Source organism: Rhamphochromis sp. 'chilingali' (assembly GCF_963969265.1).
Source record: "Rhamphochromis sp. 'chilingali' genome assembly, chromosome: 10".
Lineage (NCBI taxonomy): Eukaryota > Metazoa > Chordata > Actinopteri > Cichliformes > Cichlidae > Rhamphochromis > Rhamphochromis sp. 'chilingali'.
This window is the reverse complement of record NC_137937.1, coordinates 38,654,310-38,672,964: the sequence shown is the minus strand read 5'-3', so window position 1 is coordinate 38,672,964 and position 18,655 is coordinate 38,654,310. Positions and strand designations below refer to the sequence as shown.

The following is an 18,655-nucleotide window of genomic DNA, read 5'->3' as shown; positions in this document are numbered from 1 at the left end:
CAAAGTAAAAGCCCTCTGAATGTTTATTTTTGAACTACTCTTTCAATTAATTCAGAATAAAAAATTCACAGTGATACCATATCAATATCAAGTCACTGTGTGTTTGCCTTCCAAAATAAAAGCCTTTTCAAATTGCTCATATATGACCTACTCTTTTAACTATTTCAAAATGCTCTTAAATTGAAATTTGCTGTTTCCACAGGATGAATCCATGTTAGATCAATAGTATCCAACCCCACAGTGATACCATATCAATTTCAAGTCAGGCTGATTTTGCTTTCCAGTATAAAAGACTTTTCAAATTGACCATAAAAGATATACTCTTTTAACAATTTCAAAATGCTCTAAAAAGGAAAATTGCTGTTTCCACAGGATAATGCCACTTTAGATCAACAGTATCCAACCCCGACAGTAAAACCATGTAAACTTCAAGTTGCTCTGATTTTGCCTTTCAAATTAATGGCCCGTCGAATTTGCCCATATGTGATATACTCTTTCAATTACTTCAGAATGTTTTAAAAATGAAAATTGCTGTTTCCACAGGATAATTTCACTCTAGATCGACAGTGTACACTATCACGGGGATACCAAGTCAATTTCAAGTCGCCTTGATTTTGCCTTTCAAAGTAACGGCCCGTTGAAATTGCCCATGTATGACCCACTCTTTCACTGACTTCAGAATCCCTTAAACCCTTAAAAGCAAAGTTGCTGTTTCCACGAGATCATTTCACTCTACATTGACAGTGTACAACCCCACAGTTTTATCACGTCAATATCTTGATTATAATTGTTTGTGAGGGACTTTTTATAATTAAACACGGATGCTGTTAACAGGACAATTTCTGTTTCCACTAAGTAATTGGAGTTCATGCAAACCATAGACAACCTCGACAGCAGTAACATCTCAATCTCAAATCAATCTCATTTTGCATTTCAGAGTAAAAGCACTTTGACTTTGTTTATAGGAGCTTCTCTTTCCCTAACTTCAGAATGGCATTATTTGGAAAGTTCCAGCTTCTACCCATTAATTCCAGTTCATGCCAACACATATCATAACATATAATCTAACAGTGGAGTCTGGAATAGTTTTTATAAAACACCAGAGGTGCGAGACAAGCACGATCTGATATCGTCGTGTTGGTGTTGTTCCCAGATCAACATACTAAATGTTGTTCCAGGATCAACATTGCAAGTGACCAATCAGAATGTGGTGACGTCATACTTTTGCGACTTCGGGAAAAACTGCCGTAAAACAAAAAACTGTACTTAAGCTGCTTGAAACCGCCTCTGTCCGCCAATCAACGGACCCTAACCCTTTAATAAACGCTAAGCAGAATTGATATTGTCCTTGCAACATTGGAATTTCATAAATGCACGAATGGCTTGGCACGCCAAAGAATAACGTCACAACAATGTGATTGGTCACTTGCAATGTTGAACCTGGAACAACACCAACACGACGATATCAGATCATCCGCCAGACAATGCCTTACGAACAAAAAGAATAATAACAATAATTTTTCTGATCACAGAGAAAAAGTCCTAGCTCATCTGCTATTTGTATGAGAATTGAAAGGCCTGCAGATAATTTTATGAATCCAGTTGCTCAAGACAAGAAAAGGTCCCAGTCTTTAGATTCCTGTCCATTCCTGAAAGACGTTACAATGGCAGTATCATCTGAGTATTTCTGGATTTGACAAGACTCAAGATATATATTTGAAGTGTGCTGTATACAGGGTGGGTCATTTATATGGATAAACTGTGATAACATGGGAATGGTTGGTGATATTAAAGTCCTGTTTGTGGCACATTAGTATATGTGAGGGGGCAAACTCCTCAAGATGGGTGGTGACCATGGTGGCCATTTAGAAGTCGGCCATCTTGGATACAACTTTTGTTTTTTCAATAGGAAGAGGGCCATGTGACACATCAAACTTATTGGTAATGTCACAAGAAAAACAATGGTGTGCTTGGTTTCAACGTAACTCGCGCTCTCAACATCTCCAAAAACGTTAGAGCACTTATGCAAATATGTGATGTCTTGATAAATTGAGCAGGTATTTGAAGTTCACACAGAAACATTCTCGCATGAAAATATCTTAAAAGTTTATTTTGTGACCCAGAAAGAGTAATATTTCAAACTCTGCCACTCTGTGTTCCTCCGCCACTGCCTCGTTTGAGTTTTGGACGAAATGGATTCTGGGATATTGCATTTCGTCATTTCGAGCTGATTGGAGACCAAAACAGCCAATCAGATTTTTTTGCATCCAAGTCTGTGATTGGCTGGTTTTGTGGCACAAATATAACGGTGTAGAAAAAGAGTTGAGCGTGCACGGGCAGAAATGTTGAGAGCGCGAGCAACACATTGCGAGCAAGCGCAAGTGCAAAAACTGAGCGAGAGGGGCTGCTGTTGTGTGTGTGTGTGGATAATAGCAAACACTGAAATACAGTTTTTGCACGCAGCAATGAACTTTGTTCACTCACATTCAGCTTTTCTTTGCTCAAAATAAATTTCTCCTCAAAATGCAACACTTGCACCTGCAAACCTTTTTTTACGTGCGCTCAGAATAGTGGCACAAAAATAACGCCATACAGTTACAGCAGTGCAAGTAAACAAACAATAAAAATAAGAAGAGTAAGAAAGTAAATCTACACTTTAGGACTCGGGGTAAAGGATCAATAACAATTTAAAATTTATAATTTACAGTTTGATGATTTAAAGTCTCACACACAGCCCGTCGAAAGGGGAGGGGCCTGCTGCTTCCAAATAGAGCACATTTCATTTATAATGATGTAAATACAAGCCCATCATGGATTCATGATTTGAATCCTGGGTTGTGCGAAATCTCAGAAATAAACCAGAGACAAAGTGAATCTGTGAACTAAGGTGTTGGTGTGTTAGGTTATGTTGTGGTGATCCTCGGGTTGGGGGATTTGTGTTCATACTGGAGTGCAAAATTAAAACCAAGATGGACAAGAAAAGTTCAAAGTCTTCGGGTGCTCAGTTTAGAAAAAAGAGAAAAGAAGAGAAACAAGCAACAGATCCAGGTAAGCAGATGTGTGATTGGATAATGGCAGGTCATCCTGAACCAATCAGAATCAGAATACTTTATTGATTAAAGGAAATTATGTGGGTTACAGTTGCTCCAAGAAGAAATGGTAAAAATAGTAACAGTAACAGACTAAACTCCAAACAATACATTATGTTACAGATTTTACACATTTAAGAAACAGCACTAATATAAACAGATCACTCAATTCTAAATATCAAGGACTAACAGAGGTGATGATAAATAAATATAAAGAAAATTGACAAGAATATTCCAGAGTAGAAAAGAGCGTGTGTAAAAAGGCTGTAACTGTTGCAGTGTTCACAGTGTGTTAGGTGGAGGAGTTGTACAGGGAGCCACAGGCAGGAATGATTCCTGTGTTGTTCAGTGGTGCATTGTGGGTAATCTCAGTCTCTCACTGAGCGTGCTCCTGTCACTAGCCAGTACATCATGGAGTGGGTGGGAGGTGTTATCCACGATTGTCCTTATCTTGGACAACATCTGCAGAGGGAGTGTTCGCCTGGGCGCCAAACAGCCTCGGATCGTCACTGCCTCCTGGCGTGAATAATCTCGAACCTGCTCTGTGAGAAAGCAAACGTAGCTGTGACCATGAAACGAGCAGCCGTGGTCATACCTGCACTTCCTGCTAATGCCGTGTCTCTTCCTTCAGTCCAGTATAGTCCAGTCTGACTCTGACGAGGAGGAAGCTTCAGCTCGCTGCAGCCTCAGCAAGAACAAAGGTACGGACAGAGCAGCACAGTAAACTGCACGATTCGATCATTGAAGAGAGTTTTTGTGTCTTTTATATACGAATTAAAAATGTGCATGGAAACTAACTGTACATCAAAGATGGATGTAGCCTCTGTGACATCGCCTGTCTGTTAGCGAGGTCACATGACGCGAGGTCTGAGCTGTGGCGTTTGCCTGCGGCAGGTTTCCTGAACGTACTGATGAACTGCCAGTGGCAGAGTTTACTGTGTCGGGTGGAGGCCGGGGTCCTCAACATGTTCGGAGAGGAGGAGGAGGTGGTGCAGGGGGAGCGCTCGCCTCAGTACACCATCCAGCTCAGAGGCTGTGAGGTCAAACCCGACACCAAGCACTGCTACAGGATCACACTGAGCATGCTCGATGACCAGATGGCGGTGCTGGAGGTGAGCTGGTGGAACAGGGAGTTTGAATTCATTCACTTCAACTTGTTACTCAATAACGTGTCTTCCTTCCTTCCTTCCTTCCTTCCTTCCTTCCTTCCTTCAGGTGAGCAGCTCAGAGGAGAAGCAGCGGTGGTTGAAGCTGCTGGAGGACGGCGCTGCGTATTACTGTCACCATGACAACAAAACACAGGAGCACTCAGGTGTAACTCTCAGGTACGAGGTGCATCATCTCAGGCTGAAACACCAGCTCGTCCTAGTGGTCACATGTGGTACTGCAACCCCAACCCCACGTTTATGGATCAATCATAATAACATTTATTATAATAAAAACACTGAATGTCACATTCGGGTAAATCAGGGCTGTCAAATACACAATCGCGACAATCATTTTATTCATTTGAAGATTTTTTGAATACAAGTGCTCATTTGTATCTCTGAGCTGTCAGCACCTGTCAGGCCCTTTGAATCGTCTCTTATTTTTACACGCAGTCCTGATTCTGTGGGCGTGATGTTCATATTTCACCAGCGCAGCGTCGCTAACTCCGATAAAGCTTTATCTCGGCTCTGAGTTGAGGGCTGATTTTGCTTCCTCTCGTCCTCAGTGGGCTGCAGACTCGCAGGTTTCCCTCCTCCAACACCTACATGGACGACCCCTTCCACCTGAGCGAGCCGGGCCGAGACCAGCCCATCTACTCCAACACCTCCGTCCTGGGGCACATGGTACGGGCTGCACCGCACAACATTCGGATTTAAGATAAGATCAGATGATCCTTTAATAGTCCCACATGTGGGAAATTTTTGGTCACAGCAAAATTAAGAGAAAAACAACAGAATAGAATAAGATAAACAATCTTATTTGGAGTAACTCGTAACGTCGCCTGTATGTCGTCTTTCAGCTCCACGGCTCTCAGGGTTCGATTCGCTGCAGCTCGGTGTCGTCCAAAGGCTCAGTGACCTACAGCAACACCGTCCTCAGCGGCCACAGTGAGTCCTTATGATGCTCAACTTCAAAATAAAAGACTTTCCCTATATTAGGTTTGCTGGGCTTTTATTATGAAAATTGAAAGTTTCTTAAAAACCTGGCGATGCTGATTCAGAAATGGTCAACATGAAGCACAATAACAGCCGTGTGCATGAACCAGTGTCTGAAAACTGAGATGCCTTAAACCTGCACGCTTTCTAGTGTCCAGCAGGGGGCGACTGCTCTACTTTCAAAATCAGATCTGATCGTATCTAAAGTGTAAAGTTTGGATTTAATGTGAACATAAGACCATAAGATGTAAACGCTATGGACCAACAGCTGGCCAAAATCACTGATAAGCTCCTATCATCAGCTGTTAGTGAGCAGTCCTGGATAAACAGTGTAACGTGTAGATGGAGTACTGGGTGGAGCTGATGGAGGACCGGTTGGATGCTCTGCGTTTCAGACAGGAAGTCGGCCGAAGTGCAGCGAAGCATTCAGAAGCTCGAGCTGACCGACAGGAAGGTAGTGCCGCTGAGGGCGGGGTCAGAGATCAACTTGGCATCCAGCACAAAGCAAAACAAGCGCACCTCCTTCAGACAGTCCCTGGCCATCTACAGTGAGCGCGCTCAGGTAGGAAAATTGAACCTGGACATGTGTGGATGGGGGAGGGTGCATGAACGACCTGTGAGAGGCCGTTGAGCGTTGATAATATATCCACTCTGAACCTGGTCTCTGCTGGTCCAGGCTGGCATCCTGAACCCTCTGCTGCGACGGACGGCCTCAGCTAAAAACTCCCTGAGACGGGCTCCTTCCGCGCTGTTCATCGAACACGGAAAAGTTTTCCAGAGGAGGAAGGTGAGAGTCGCACAAACACAGACGGCCCCGGCACAAAATGCTACTGAAGCTTCATATTCAAAGATTCAAAGTTATTCACACTGATCAGGTTACAGTGACATCAGCCTCATTTCTCTTTATCCTCATGTATCCAGCCATCAAATGTATAACTTATTTTACAATTCAGGCTTATTTACTTAGCACCAATTCACAACATTCACCTCGGGGTGCAAAGTAAAACTCTACAATATTAGAGAGAAAACCCCAACAATCACACAGTCATCGAGTGAGCAGCGCGATGACTGTATGGAGGAAAACCTCCCTTTTAACAGGAGGATTCAGGGTCACCTGGTCCAGCCCTAACTATATGCTTTAGCAAAAAGGAAAGTTTGAAGCCTAATCTTAAAAGTAGAGATAGTGTCTGTCTCCTGAATCCAAACTGGAAGCTGGTTCCACAGAAGAGGGGCCTGAAAACTGAAGGCTCTGCCTCCCATTCTACTTTTAAATACGCTAGGAACAACAAGTAGGCCTGCAGAGCGAGAGCGAAGTGCTCTAATAGGGTGATATGGTACTACAAGGTCTAGAATGTGTCACTGATAGTATTTAATAATTGATTAGCTAAAAATGCTAACAGCTAAATAATAATAATAGTGTATTTAGTGTTAATGTAGCATTTTAGCTAACATGTTAAACAGAGATTGAATTACTGAGCTGTGAAATTTTTAATAAACAGCAGAAAACAGCAGCAATTCAGAGGAACCTTTGTCACTAATTTCACTATTTCTCATTATTCTTTTAGGAATGGGAAACTAAAGCAGCTGCTTGACACCGGCTGCGCGGCTAATATCACATCCCATCAACTAGTGTGGACTGGTTTTTTTTTTCTAGCTATCATATTTTATTCAGAGATGGTGCAGGGAGAGTGTGCCAAAGGATTTTAACACGTCTAACATAATAAAAAAACCCAAGAAAAACCTTATTGCCCGACATGAAGCTGGTCATGAGTGCTGCGTTCGCTGCTGTCGATCTCTTAGCTGATCTCTCGTTCGTGCCCATTTTAAAAGTTTACATTTCCAACCAACAACAGGAAATAATCTTTTTAAATAAAGCTGAAAAGCTAACAGCTAGATAATAATACTGTGTTCAGTGCTAATGTTGGTATTTTAGCTAGCTAACATGCTAAACAGAGACTTACTGAGCTGTGAAAGTTTCAATAAACAGCAGCTGATGAACAGAATTCAGGGAAACCTCTGTCACTAATTTCACTGTTTCACGTCCATTTCAAAAGTTTACATTTAAAGCCCCAAAAGGTTGATTCTGTTCATCTGGACGTTTTCAGTGGGAGAAACGTTTCGTCATCATCAGGTGACTCCTTCAGTCTCAGCTGACTGCAGGTTTCTACCTTATAAACAAGACATTTGCATAATGACTGAAACCAGCACCACTGAATGAACACTGGGCTGGGAGGCCAGTTCCTGGATCATTAAACCAACCAAACCATTACATTAAAAAAAAAAAAACAACAGGAAGTGATATTTTTTAGTAAAGCTAAAAAGCTACAAAAAACCTAACAGCTAGCTAATAATACTGTGTTCATGCTTATTTACTATTTTTTAGTAAATTTACAAACCCTCCGTATCAAAAAAAAGGGAAGACACGTAGATGCAATAAGCTGCCCCTCCACAGGCTTCCAGAAACGGCTAATCAGATGAAAGTGGGCGTTTAGGGAGGGGACCTTAAAGAGACAGGCACCAAAACTCAGCTTCAAGTAGAATAAAAACCACAGCAATGAACAGTGACCACTTGTGACCAGAGGGGGCGCTAAAATCGTCACTACAAAGAAATATTTTCACATCCAAATGTCTGAATTTACTTTTGTACTTTTATGGTTTCGTGTGGATCGTTTCCACTCAGTGTATGAATGTGTTTTATTATCCAGCGATAGTTTTTAAGGTCACACTGATGTTTTAATTTTTTAATAGCACATTTATTTTATGGTTTAATTAAATAACAGTTTTCAGCATGTACTGAGCAGCACAGTGTAATAACGGCTTCCTGTCTATAACCACAACACGTCTTTGCTGTTCTCAGGTGAACGTCCACACTGACCTGTAAAATCATTTGTTTGTACAAAAAGTCACAGGAACACTTTTGTGGCATATCGACAGAGTGTAATTATCTCTTCTTCTGATGGTAGAACAGTATTTAAGTATTTTTTATGTACATGTGATTTAGGAAATCCTTTCAATCTCGGAGCAACAGGAGCAAACTTGTTATTTCACTGAGTTACTGAGACCGTCTGTAAGCTGATATTTCCTCCCACACACGACCTCTGCAGCAGCTGTGCTGCTCTCACTCTCATTTATGTGATTAAACTCTTTGTACTTCTCTAATATTGTACTTTCATCTTCCTTTGTGAAGCGAGCCACTCTCCCAGTGCTCGTTTATGATCCAGTTGTGCCAAACGTCTATTTAACTGGCATCGCGTTCAAATGAGGCTCCTCCTCTGCATCTTTGGTGGGAGAGACGAGGACACAAGGAGAGGAGTCAAGTACACAAAAGGCACGACATGCATCTTGTCCCATCTGTTTTCACACTCTACTGGGCTCTACTGGACTGCCTACCAGTTAAATAGTGCTTACCTGGCACGCTAATCAAGTGCGGCTGACTCGCTGCTCGTTTAACACACTCAGATGTTTTTGTCTTAAAGAAACGTTTGCAGTGCAAAGACGACGTGAAGCCAGTGAAGCAGAGTTTTTTCTCCAAATAGAAATGCTCTTTATTGTAACTCCTGGTTAATCACTCACGTCACCATTCATCTGTTACAGCAGCTGCATCCACAGAAGAAAACAACAGCAACTAGCATGAAGTCATTCAGTGGTTCAGTATGTACAGCAGCAGGGCGGCTGCTCGTCAGCGAGTCTGACCTCTGACCTCTGGGCTCGTATTTCTCAAACTGCCGGAGGTACAATTCCCAACACGCGTCTGACTCTCATAATGAGTCCAAAGAAAAACAAGGATAAAAATATGTTAAATAGTTTTTTGGGTTATTGTAATTCTTCAGGTCGTTCTGCTCGCCGTGAGGTGAGAAACACGAGTCCAAAGAAGAGAAACTCAAACCCGTAACTACCAGCGTGTTTCAAAGAAAGCTAGAATAACATATGACATCATCATCCTGACATCACGCACGCAGCAGGTGAACGAGCAGAGACGCTGACGGGCGCTGAAGCCGCCCTGCGAGTCTAAAGAACTCAAGAAAAACAGAAAAAACACTTCAATGTGCAAAAAAGAAAAACATGGAACAATCATGTGTCGTCACAGCAATCACTTCCTGTTTCTAACTACACAAACCAATCAGAGCGCGTCTGGGTGAACGGCGTCAGAATCATCCAGACAAAAGAAAAGTTAAAGAAAGAAAAGAGGAAATCATAAAGTGACCGATGCTCGCTCTGACACGTCTCACTTCTCCATCTGTTTTATCCTCAGTCTTTTATTTTATTGATCCACAGATACAGGAAGCAGCGAGGCAGACGTGATGGCGGGTGATGCAGGAAGTGGCGGTGGTGATTTCTTTTTAAAACTGATGCAGTGAGAGTGATCTGAGCTTAAACCTCACGCAGGGCGGAGCTACTGAACTCGGACTTGAAGGAACGAACGAGCTGAGACTCGTTTTTACATGCTTAGAATTATTATTATTATTATTATTATTATTGTTACTTTATTAAAGGAAGAAGGCCTTAAAGCTTTAAGAATAAAAGACTGTTTTGCAAAAATTAGTCAGAAACCTCCCAGAGCCCAGCGAGCTCAGTTCAAACTATGTGAAACTGAAGATCAGTAAAAAGACTCTGATGGACGCTAACAGCAGACGAGCAGCAGCTTCATAAAGTCCTGATTTAATGACGAGCTCGTGTTGCTGATGTGAACGAGCTGCAATCACAAGTTTTCCAACAACAAAAATCAAACCCGTCCGAGTCTCAGGTGGCGGCTCTCAGCGGACACGGGTGGAGGGGACCTGATGCACCTGTCGGCAAGCGTGAAGCTCCCGAGTTATCACCGGGTCTATGTTCCCACGCCCACCTGTGACCGCATCGAGGCGCTGTCTAACCACGCCCACCTCTGCTCATTGGACGTCCTGCTCTGAAGTCTGACCCTCAGGCCTCTGGCGCTCTAAGCTGTGAAACAAACACAAATCAACTTTTCTTCAATGCAACAGTCAGCGGCTGGCACGCTGTGCTAGCACACAGCGACAGGGATGCTGCGTTTGGTCTCTGAGTTGTGGTTTAAGACAGAGTCATCACCATCGTACGTAGTCATCGTACGAATCCAGAAACACGTTTGATTTTTATTTGTTGCAGAACTTTGTGATTGCACCTCGTGGAGGGAGGAAATCCCCTCTCCTTTTCAGACCTGCTGGCCTTGATTTACCAACACATTAAAAATGATTTGTATACCACCGTTACGTCCGGTCCTGAGTCCAGCCCGCGCGGGTTTAACCACCTACAGCTGTGAAACATGCTGATATTCAGTGCAGCTGGTGGATGTTTCATTACATATATTTAACAAAGAGTGATGACGTCACACGTACGGAAGAGCTGAACTCGCCCGCCGTGTTCTCGTCAACATTCAGGATCTATCATTTCATTTTTAGTTAGACTCCATTAATAACAAACATGCCACTTTCTTTATGTAGGTTAAAAAATAGCTGCACATCATTTGGTCACTAAGCAACACTCGCAGACGCTGATTGGAGGAACCAGAGCCGTCAGAGCTCAGCCTGCACTGCAAACATCTCTCAGAAGTGTGTGTGTGTGTACACCTGTTTAGACATCTTTGTGAGGACAAAACCAGCATGTAACTATACTTGTGGAGATCAACAGCCTTTATGGGGACAAAGTGCCCGTCCCCGAGTTTAAAGGTGGTGTTTAGTGTCAGGGTCACAGTTAGGCATTCATTTCTGATGGTTAGCATTATGTCAATTAGATGTCCTCACTAAGATATGAAAACGTGTGTGTGTGTGTGTGTGTGTGTGTGTGTGTGTGGCAGTGGCTTCTGCTGAACTAGAAAGAAAAAAACTGGGAGGAGACGGTTTCATCGCAGCCAGCGGAGGCTGTGGATCAACGCATGATGAACGAGCTTCGAAGCAACCGGAGCCAACGAGAGGAGAAGAAAGGGACCACCCTTTGAGCTTAAAGGGGGCTCCTGATTGGATAGTCTGTCCCCAAACTCAGTCAGTAAGAGCTCCCCAGCTGTGAGGCGACTGTCAGCTGTACTGGGGGTCGGGTTGGGTGTGTCTATTACTTTAAGAAACTCATTAAAGTTTCAAAGTTTGTATTATTAGGGGCGTGGCCTCTTTGGTTGACAGAAAACTGCAGTTCCTGTAATCGCCACTTGAGGCAGAAATGATTTGTTCCTTTTTGTCAGCTTACGGTCTTTAATTAGCAGCTTCCTAGTACTTTTTAGCCTCATGTTCTCATATGATGGGCAGTAAAATCAGTCACTGTGTTTGTTTATGAACTCAGGTCAAGCTGAGCTTTTATATTATTATTTAATGTCTTCCACTTTTTGTTTTTTAAGGTCAAATAAAATTGTCTAAAGATGGTTTTTATATTTTGTTGTGATTAAACGACATGCTGACATCATCAACTAAACCACGCTGGGTTAGTTTGTGCGCCGGCCGCAGGTTTAAGGAGGGCGTTCAGTCTGTCATGACTGAAGTCGAGCGACTGCGATAAAACCGTCTGCTTGTTTTTCTCTTTGATGCTGGAAAGAAGTGCTGTCACTATGACATCATAGCTGGCTAAGCCAATAGGATTAATTCTTCGTATAAAGATTGCAACAGGTTTGTTTGTCAGTCCAGGAGCTGACTCGGAGTCAGCAGGAATGTTGGCCGGTTGTCCGACTGTGGCTGGGATGCAGGGGTTCAGAGGGTCTTGTGAGAGCGCTGACCCATCACGAACCGCCACAGACCGCAGACTCGTCCTCGTTCTGTGATGTATTATTTGTGCTCGCTCCGTCCTTCATCGCTAACGTTTTGCAGATAAACGGTGACGTTAATGTGTGCAGCACTCATGTTTCTCTGCAAACCTGAAGCCTCCTGAGGTGTCTAAAAACTGAAGTGAGGGTGTCGGCTGATGATGGCGCTCGGAGTCCGTTTGGTTCCGCGTCCCGCCGGCTGGAAGCGTGGGACTGTGAGGCGAGCAGCTTCAGAAGAGACAGACCTTTTTTTTCAGGTCGTTCCTCTTCCAGAGGGAGAGGCGATCGAACTGCTCGATGGACATCCCGAAAACACTGAAGAACTCCTCCTGAGAGAGGTGCCTCTGCAGGGCGAGAGACAGCCACAATCAGAGAGAGAGCGGGAACAAAGAAGGCACTTGTCATTTTTCACCCTGCACCGACCCCACGCTGCGTCTAAAACAACCCAAGGTCGTCGAGCATCAAAGAGTTTATTAACGAAGCTGCCAAATATTAAATATGATTCTAGCGTTGTGGTCCTAAACAGCCAGCGGTCGATCATCTGAGAATATTTAGGAAGAAACGTTCTCGCTCAGTCAATTTCAATAAATGTTTAATTATATAAAACAGAATTTTCTGAGATGTGACGGCCCGCCCTGGACCCTGGATGACTCTGTCCGGTCTTTAAGTGATGATGTATGAACCCTGCTTTGGTCCGAGCTACTCTGAGTTTATGAAGGCTGTTGTGTTTTTAACATGTTTTGTATCTTGTTCTATTTAATCTGAAACAGTCAGTGATCACTGTTGGCTTCTCTCAGTTTTTATTGCCGCTAATCATTTTAAAGCTCAGTGTTTAAACCCTTCTGCTGTAACTACAGCCCCTGCAGCAGTACATTAATGACTAACCTCGTATTGTAGATGAATTATCTCAGTTGTTCTCCTGACTGAAGTTTGGTCCGTTTACAGCATCCTGCCTTGCGACTGTATTTGTCTCTAACCATCAGGAACCTTCACGTTAACTTTTATCGAGTGGAAAAGTGTTAGTGTTCGTCCTCCAGCTTCACTGTGCTAATGTTATGCTAACATAGCTGTGTAGCTAGCGATCACGTAGCACAACATTATATACCAACTAGCCCAACTACAAACATCACTGCTGTTTAGTTTCTGTCTTCATTTATGTTGGAAGTGATAGCAGAGCTGTACGTTTGAATTTTTCAGAAGTCTCTCAGTCAGAACATGCTATATCATGTTTAGCTGGAAGCTAGCGAGCTAACTCCCTGCTAACTTCTAACTTCATGGATGCCTGGATGTTAAACTTTGTTACACCTGGTAAAGCAGCAACGCTGATCGTTTTATTAATGATGAAAGAATTTAGACAGTTTTTAACTCTCAGTGATGCTGCAGTGTTTGTGTGACTTTGGGACCTGAAGCGGAGTTTGGACCTGGAAACAGCTGATGACAGCAGACTAAAAGACCGGATATCGATAACGATGTGGTTTGATATCAGAACAGGTTCAGCAGCTCGAGTCGTACCGACAGAGACTTGGTCTTGTTTGTCATTTTTTTACCTCCAGCTGTGTCCGATCCACACCGGGGGGCAGTTTGCTGCGTCCTCTGTGAGTCACCACCAGCACCTCGTAGGGATAAACCTGCACGCAGACACGCAGAGGAGACGTGACGTGAGAACCACATTGTCCTCGTGTCCCGCTGATGGGACGAAACAGCCTCACACATTTATCTGGGTGGCTGTAGCTCAGGTGGCAGAGCAGGTCAGCCACTAATCAGAAGGTCGGTGGTTCGATCCCAGGCTGCATCCTGGCTGCATGCCAAATGTCCTTGGGCAAGATACTAACCCCGTGTTTGCCTACTGGTGGTGGTCAGAGGGCCCGGTGGCGCCTGTGTCCGGCAGCCTCGCCTCTGTCAGTGCGCCCCAGGGCAGCTGTGGCTACAATGTAGCTTGCTATCGCCAGTGTGTGAATGTGTGTGAATGGGTGGATGACTGAATGTAGTGTAAAGCGCTTTGGGGTCCTATGGACTAGAAAAGCGCTATACAAATGCAGGCCATTTTACCATCTGCTTGCTGCGCCTGAGTTATGTGGAAACAGGACATGTTTAATACATCCGCCCTGCTCATTCCATATTCTTATTCTATAAGGGCAGCTTTGCACAAGTGACAGTTCATAATAATCCTTCTTTATCTCACACTGACGCTCAGAGATACCCTCTATGACATCATAAAGATCCAAGAGTAGCTTGGCAGAGCTTCGGCAGCTCTACTTTCTGTACCTTGTGCTCCAGCATGCTGGGGAGAGAGTTCCCTCTGTCCATCCTCGAGTCCCCGTTCTGACACAAAAACAAACAGTATGATGAACACCAGCACCAATTATTCATCAGGAGTTTCTGCAAACAAGGTTAAAATAATGGAAAGTGTACCTGAAGCCCTGCAGAGACACAAAGAGACACAAACAGTTTCATTATTTTCTGTTACGAGTTCACTGATGCAGGAAAAAAGTCGAGTCTGAGAATGGATGTTTTGTGCTGATGTACAAGTTCAATTTTCAGCACAAAATGCTAAAATACTTCACAGGTGTAGTTTTACAGGTGTACAACTACACCTGTAAAACTACACCTGTAAAATCCTGAACCTGAGCTTTAATGACGGACGTTTGTACCTGCAGCAGGTTTCTCCGAGGAGCTGAACTCGGCCGAGCGCAGCTGCAAACAAACACAAACAGATTGTTGTCTTCGCTCAACTTCGTTGTCAAACCTCACAGCGAGTGTGCGGATACTCACCCTGGACAGGCCGCTCTTAGAGGGCGCTGGGAAATACACGGACCTGGAGGCGTTGGACCCTGCAGAGCAGAGGGGAGGGGCTGTGAGGGGGAAAGGAAACGCTACACAACATGTGCATCAGTCCTTCCACCTGGAGATGTTTTGTTCTGAAAGGTCACGACAGTCACCTGTGACCAGGTGACATCACTTCCTGTTTCCACGATGCATCATGATGCCTTCACTGAAATCTGAACCTGAAACACTAAAACTGCAGTTTTTTAATTTGCACCAAAAGTTACAACAACTGATAAACTTTAAAAATGTTTTGCTGTTTAGAAATTTTACTTCCTCGTTCACTTTACTTTCTGAAAAGTGACGCTCATAAAATCAGAAGAATTTCAGGTTCAGATACTTTTACTAACAGTGCTTAGACTCCTTCGACTTTGCAAATTTTCTTCGTATTAAATGATATTTTTGTGGTTTTGTGACGTCTTTGTCACCATGAGTGACTATTGGTCTCCACAAAGTAGTGGTAGAATAGTTATGTTAAGCTATAAAGTTTATGTCTTGCATATTTTCCACAACCAAACCCATAATCACATACTGTGTATTATCTTACTTATTTTATATTTCTTTGTGTTTTATTTGTATTTTTTGTATTTTCTTTCTGAAATCTGTACCTAACGCAAAAAATGTCAAGTGTGTGTGTGTGTGTGTGTGTGTGTACCGGCGTTGTGGCTGCGCTCTGGTAAAGAGCGGGTTTTCCTCCTCAGAGGCGCTGCAGACTTCTCCAGCTCCTCCTTCAGGATGATTTTGCCCAGATTAGACTGAATCTGACACGAGACAGAAACAGAAGACGACTTGTAGTTGTAAAAAGCATAATAATATATTAAGTAAATGGCCTGCGTTTGTATAGCGCTTTACTTAATCCCTGTGGACCCTAAAGCACTTTACACTACATTCAGTCATTCACACACTGGTGATGGCAGCTACATTGTAGCCACAGCCACCCTGGGGCACTGACAGAGGCGAGGCTGCCGGACACTGGCGCCACCGGGCCCTCTGACCACCACCAGTAGGCAACGGGTGAAGTGTCTTGCCCAAGGACACAACGACCGAGACCGTCTGAGCCGGGGCTCGAACCGGCAACCTTCCAATTACAAGAGGAACTGCCAGCTCTTGAGCCACGATCGCCCCGTAATCCAAAGTATTCAGAATACGTTACTCTCATTGAGTAACGTAACGGAATATGTTACAGAATACATTTTGGGGCATGTAATCTGTAATCTGTAGTGGAAAACATTTTAAAAGTAACCTTCCCAACATCTGCACATGTCTGAGAAAGACAATAATAATGAAAAATGCATCGAGCAGTTTCACGCAGGGATCGTTTTCCTTCCACCGAAGCAGACCCTTCAGCATCGAGCTAACACGCGATAAGAGCTGAAGAGGACCAAACATCAACCTCCAGGTCTGAAGAATCACGCTGCAGCTCCTCTGGTGTCCAGCAGGGGGCGCAGTGTCCCAGAGACTCCCATGTTAAACATGCTCACAGCCTGATACACCGACTCTTCTGTCTCTGTGGGGGATTTCCTCCTTCATAACAGCTGTTTATTACTCACCTGTTTAAATCCTATTAAGGCTTAAAGTTTGAGGGGCGTGGCCTGTTTGACTGACAGGTGAATGGTGACACAGGTGACTGTAGCTGCTAGCTGTCTGCTAAGCTTCACCTGAACGGGACCTCTGTGTTTTAATGACATCATGTGACCAATAACATGGCTGCTGTGAGGTCACAGCAGACTGAGCTCAGCTGTTGGGAGAAATTCGAGGATTTGACTGAGTAGCGGGTCTCTGTGTTTGACTCCGCCCTCCAGCTTCTCGTGGTCACATCTCGTTTTTAAAAAGGCGAAAGAGGAGCCAACGTTAGACAGCAAAATGCAAAGTGCCCAGAACAACGGCTCGTGTTCATCTTTTGTATACAGTCTGTGGGACGTGCAGAGTGACACAGCCGATTCTGCAAACAGACGTTTCTGACGGAGCTGAAGTGCTCTTCAGGAAAAACGTGGCTTTTATTTTGAAATGAGCCGTGCCTCTAAAGGATACACACGACAGTGAAAGCACATTTAAAGCTGTTTAACCCGTGCACAGATTATCTCTGCACACATTCAGATCTCCATGATGAAGTCAGTGTTTTCAGTCTCCCACCAACCAAACAGCAGCTGACGCAGCAGCACTCCTCATGCTTTATTCATCGTACTGTGAGAGTTTTTAAAAGCAGCTTCTTGTTTCCTGCTTTTCTGACAGTGAAGGTGATTTTTGGTGATTCCTGACCAACTTCAAACTGCTGCAGCTCATCTGCACCTGCAGCTGGCTCCGGGTCTCCCACCTTGTTCAGCTCTTGCTTCTGAAGCTTTCTGAGTCCCCACAGCTCATCATCCAGCTCTCCATCCTCCTCCTCCTCGACTTTCTGCTCCTTCCTCTTCCATTCCTTTTCTGCTGAGAGGAGAGGAGTTATGGAAAGGAGAGAAGAAGAGAGGAGCCAAGGGAACGGTGAGACGAATACGTGACAAGAAGCAGGAATAATCAGGATTTAAAGCCAGACGTGATTTTTAGATGAAAACCTGGAAAATCCCACTTTCGTAATGAGCTGTAAATGTAGCACAAGGTGCGTCTCATTGATCAGAGTGTGTGTATGTATGCATTTGTTTAAACATCATTGTGAGGACCAGAAATTGCCATGCAACTATAGTTGTGGGGACTAAATGCTGACGAGTCTGAAGCATGTTTGAGGCTCAAAGTGTAAGTGTCAGAGTTACAGTTAGGCCAGAGTGAGCGGCTAGCATCGTGTCACTTAGATGTCCTCACTAAGATATGAAAGCACGAGTGTGTGTGTGTGTGTGTGTGTGTGTGTGTGTGTGTGTGTGTGTGTGTGTGTGTGTGTGTGTGTTTGGGTCATACCAATCACGGCCAGCGAGGGGGGGCAGGGCCAGTAGTCGGTCTCGATCTTGGAGGGCTGGTTCGGGTCTGGAGGCTGAGCTGCAGGAAACTTTGAAGACTCGATGATCAAATCCTCGATGTGTTTCCCCTGAGGGACCGAAGAGGACGACACATCTGTGCACACACACACACACACACACACACACACACACACACACACACACACACACACACACACACACACAGTGTGCATGTTAAAGCAGATTAAACACAGTGAAAGGAGGCGTGCTGTTCACAGGACAGCAGCTGACCCACATTCACTCTGTTTTCATTATGTTCAGCGATACATTTATTGCAGCTTTTATTCTGAAATCGATTTGAACCTCAGTGACTCACCCTGTTTGTAGATGGGAGGCTTCTTGTAGATGTTGGTACCATTTTCTGAAAACAATAAAATCACATGTGTGACACCTGTGCTCTTCTTTGCTTGCTAAACAATAATTACTGGTTCACAGGGTGAACATGAGCTCCAGAGGACGGCACATCTGGGACTTGTTGCACTTCTTGGGTCTGACTGAGTTTCAGGTGCAGATCTTTTCGTTGGTTAATGACGTGTGGTCCAAGTATCACAGCACACCTGACTGGTGGTGCATGTACGGTGCAAACTGGACTCTCTTAGTCAGCACAGTGGGACATAGAGAACTCCAGATGTGGACCAAACGTCATCAGCATCTGGAGGCGGTCTGTGTGCACAAACTCTAATTCAGTTTCACTGCTCACAAATCAACTAATAATCCCAATAGTTGTCTTTTCTGGTCCTGACATTAGCGGCTAACACGTCTCAGACGTGGATGCTGTGCTGACGAATCACTGAAGCTCATCTGGGAATCTCTGAATTTCTCTTTGTAGCCCCTCCCACAGGGTAAACACACGTGTTTGAAGAAATAAGTCACCTGATGGAGATGCTGTTGCTAACTGGGTGAAAACCTAGCTGA

At 44.1% G+C, this 18,655-nt stretch overlaps 2 protein-coding genes across 8 annotated transcripts in view; one reads left to right on the top strand and one right to left on the bottom strand.

Annotated features, from left to right (window-relative positions):
• The window catches only part of LOC308404759 (actin filament-associated protein 1-like 2), a 23,770-nt gene extending 15,161 nt beyond the window's left edge, over nt 1-8,609 (top strand). The window contains exons 9-16 of the mRNA XM_080894954.1: nt 3,721-3,790; nt 3,984-4,201; nt 4,305-4,414; nt 4,804-4,921; nt 5,098-5,185; nt 5,629-5,795; nt 5,910-6,020; nt 6,799-8,609. Coding sequence (XP_080751080.1) covers nt 3,721-3,790; nt 3,984-4,201; nt 4,305-4,414; nt 4,804-4,921; nt 5,098-5,185; nt 5,629-5,795; nt 5,910-6,020; nt 6,799-6,825 — 909 coding nt within the window. The 3' untranslated portion in view covers nt 6,826-8,609. The remainder of the gene's footprint in view (nt 1-3,720; nt 3,791-3,983; nt 4,202-4,304; nt 4,415-4,803; nt 4,922-5,097; nt 5,186-5,628; nt 5,796-5,909; nt 6,021-6,798) is intronic.
• Nucleotides 8,610-8,776: 167 nt separating this feature from the next.
• Nucleotides 8,777-18,655, bottom strand: part of LOC308404760 (dematin-like) — a 32,772-nt gene continuing 22,893 nt past the window's right edge. For 4 of the 7 annotated variants that reach the window (XM_080894957.1, XM_080894955.1, XM_080894956.1 and 1 more), the window contains 6 exons: nt 18,057-18,101; nt 17,682-17,834; nt 17,110-17,219; nt 15,451-15,556; nt 14,745-14,803; nt 14,572-14,666 (listed from right to left, as the gene is read on the bottom strand). In XM_080894957.1, the coding sequence (XP_080751083.1) occupies nt 14,604-14,666; nt 14,745-14,803; nt 15,451-15,556; nt 17,110-17,219; nt 17,682-17,834; nt 18,057-18,101 (536 nt within the window). In that variant the 3' untranslated portion in view covers nt 14,572-14,603. Of the gene's footprint in view, nt 12,317-13,519; nt 13,601-14,237; nt 14,295-14,571; nt 14,667-14,744; nt 14,804-15,450; nt 15,557-17,109; nt 17,220-17,681; nt 17,835-18,056; nt 18,102-18,655 lie in introns of those variants that run through there. The other 3 variants (XM_080894958.1, XM_080894960.1, XM_080894961.1) reach the window with 2 other exon arrangements.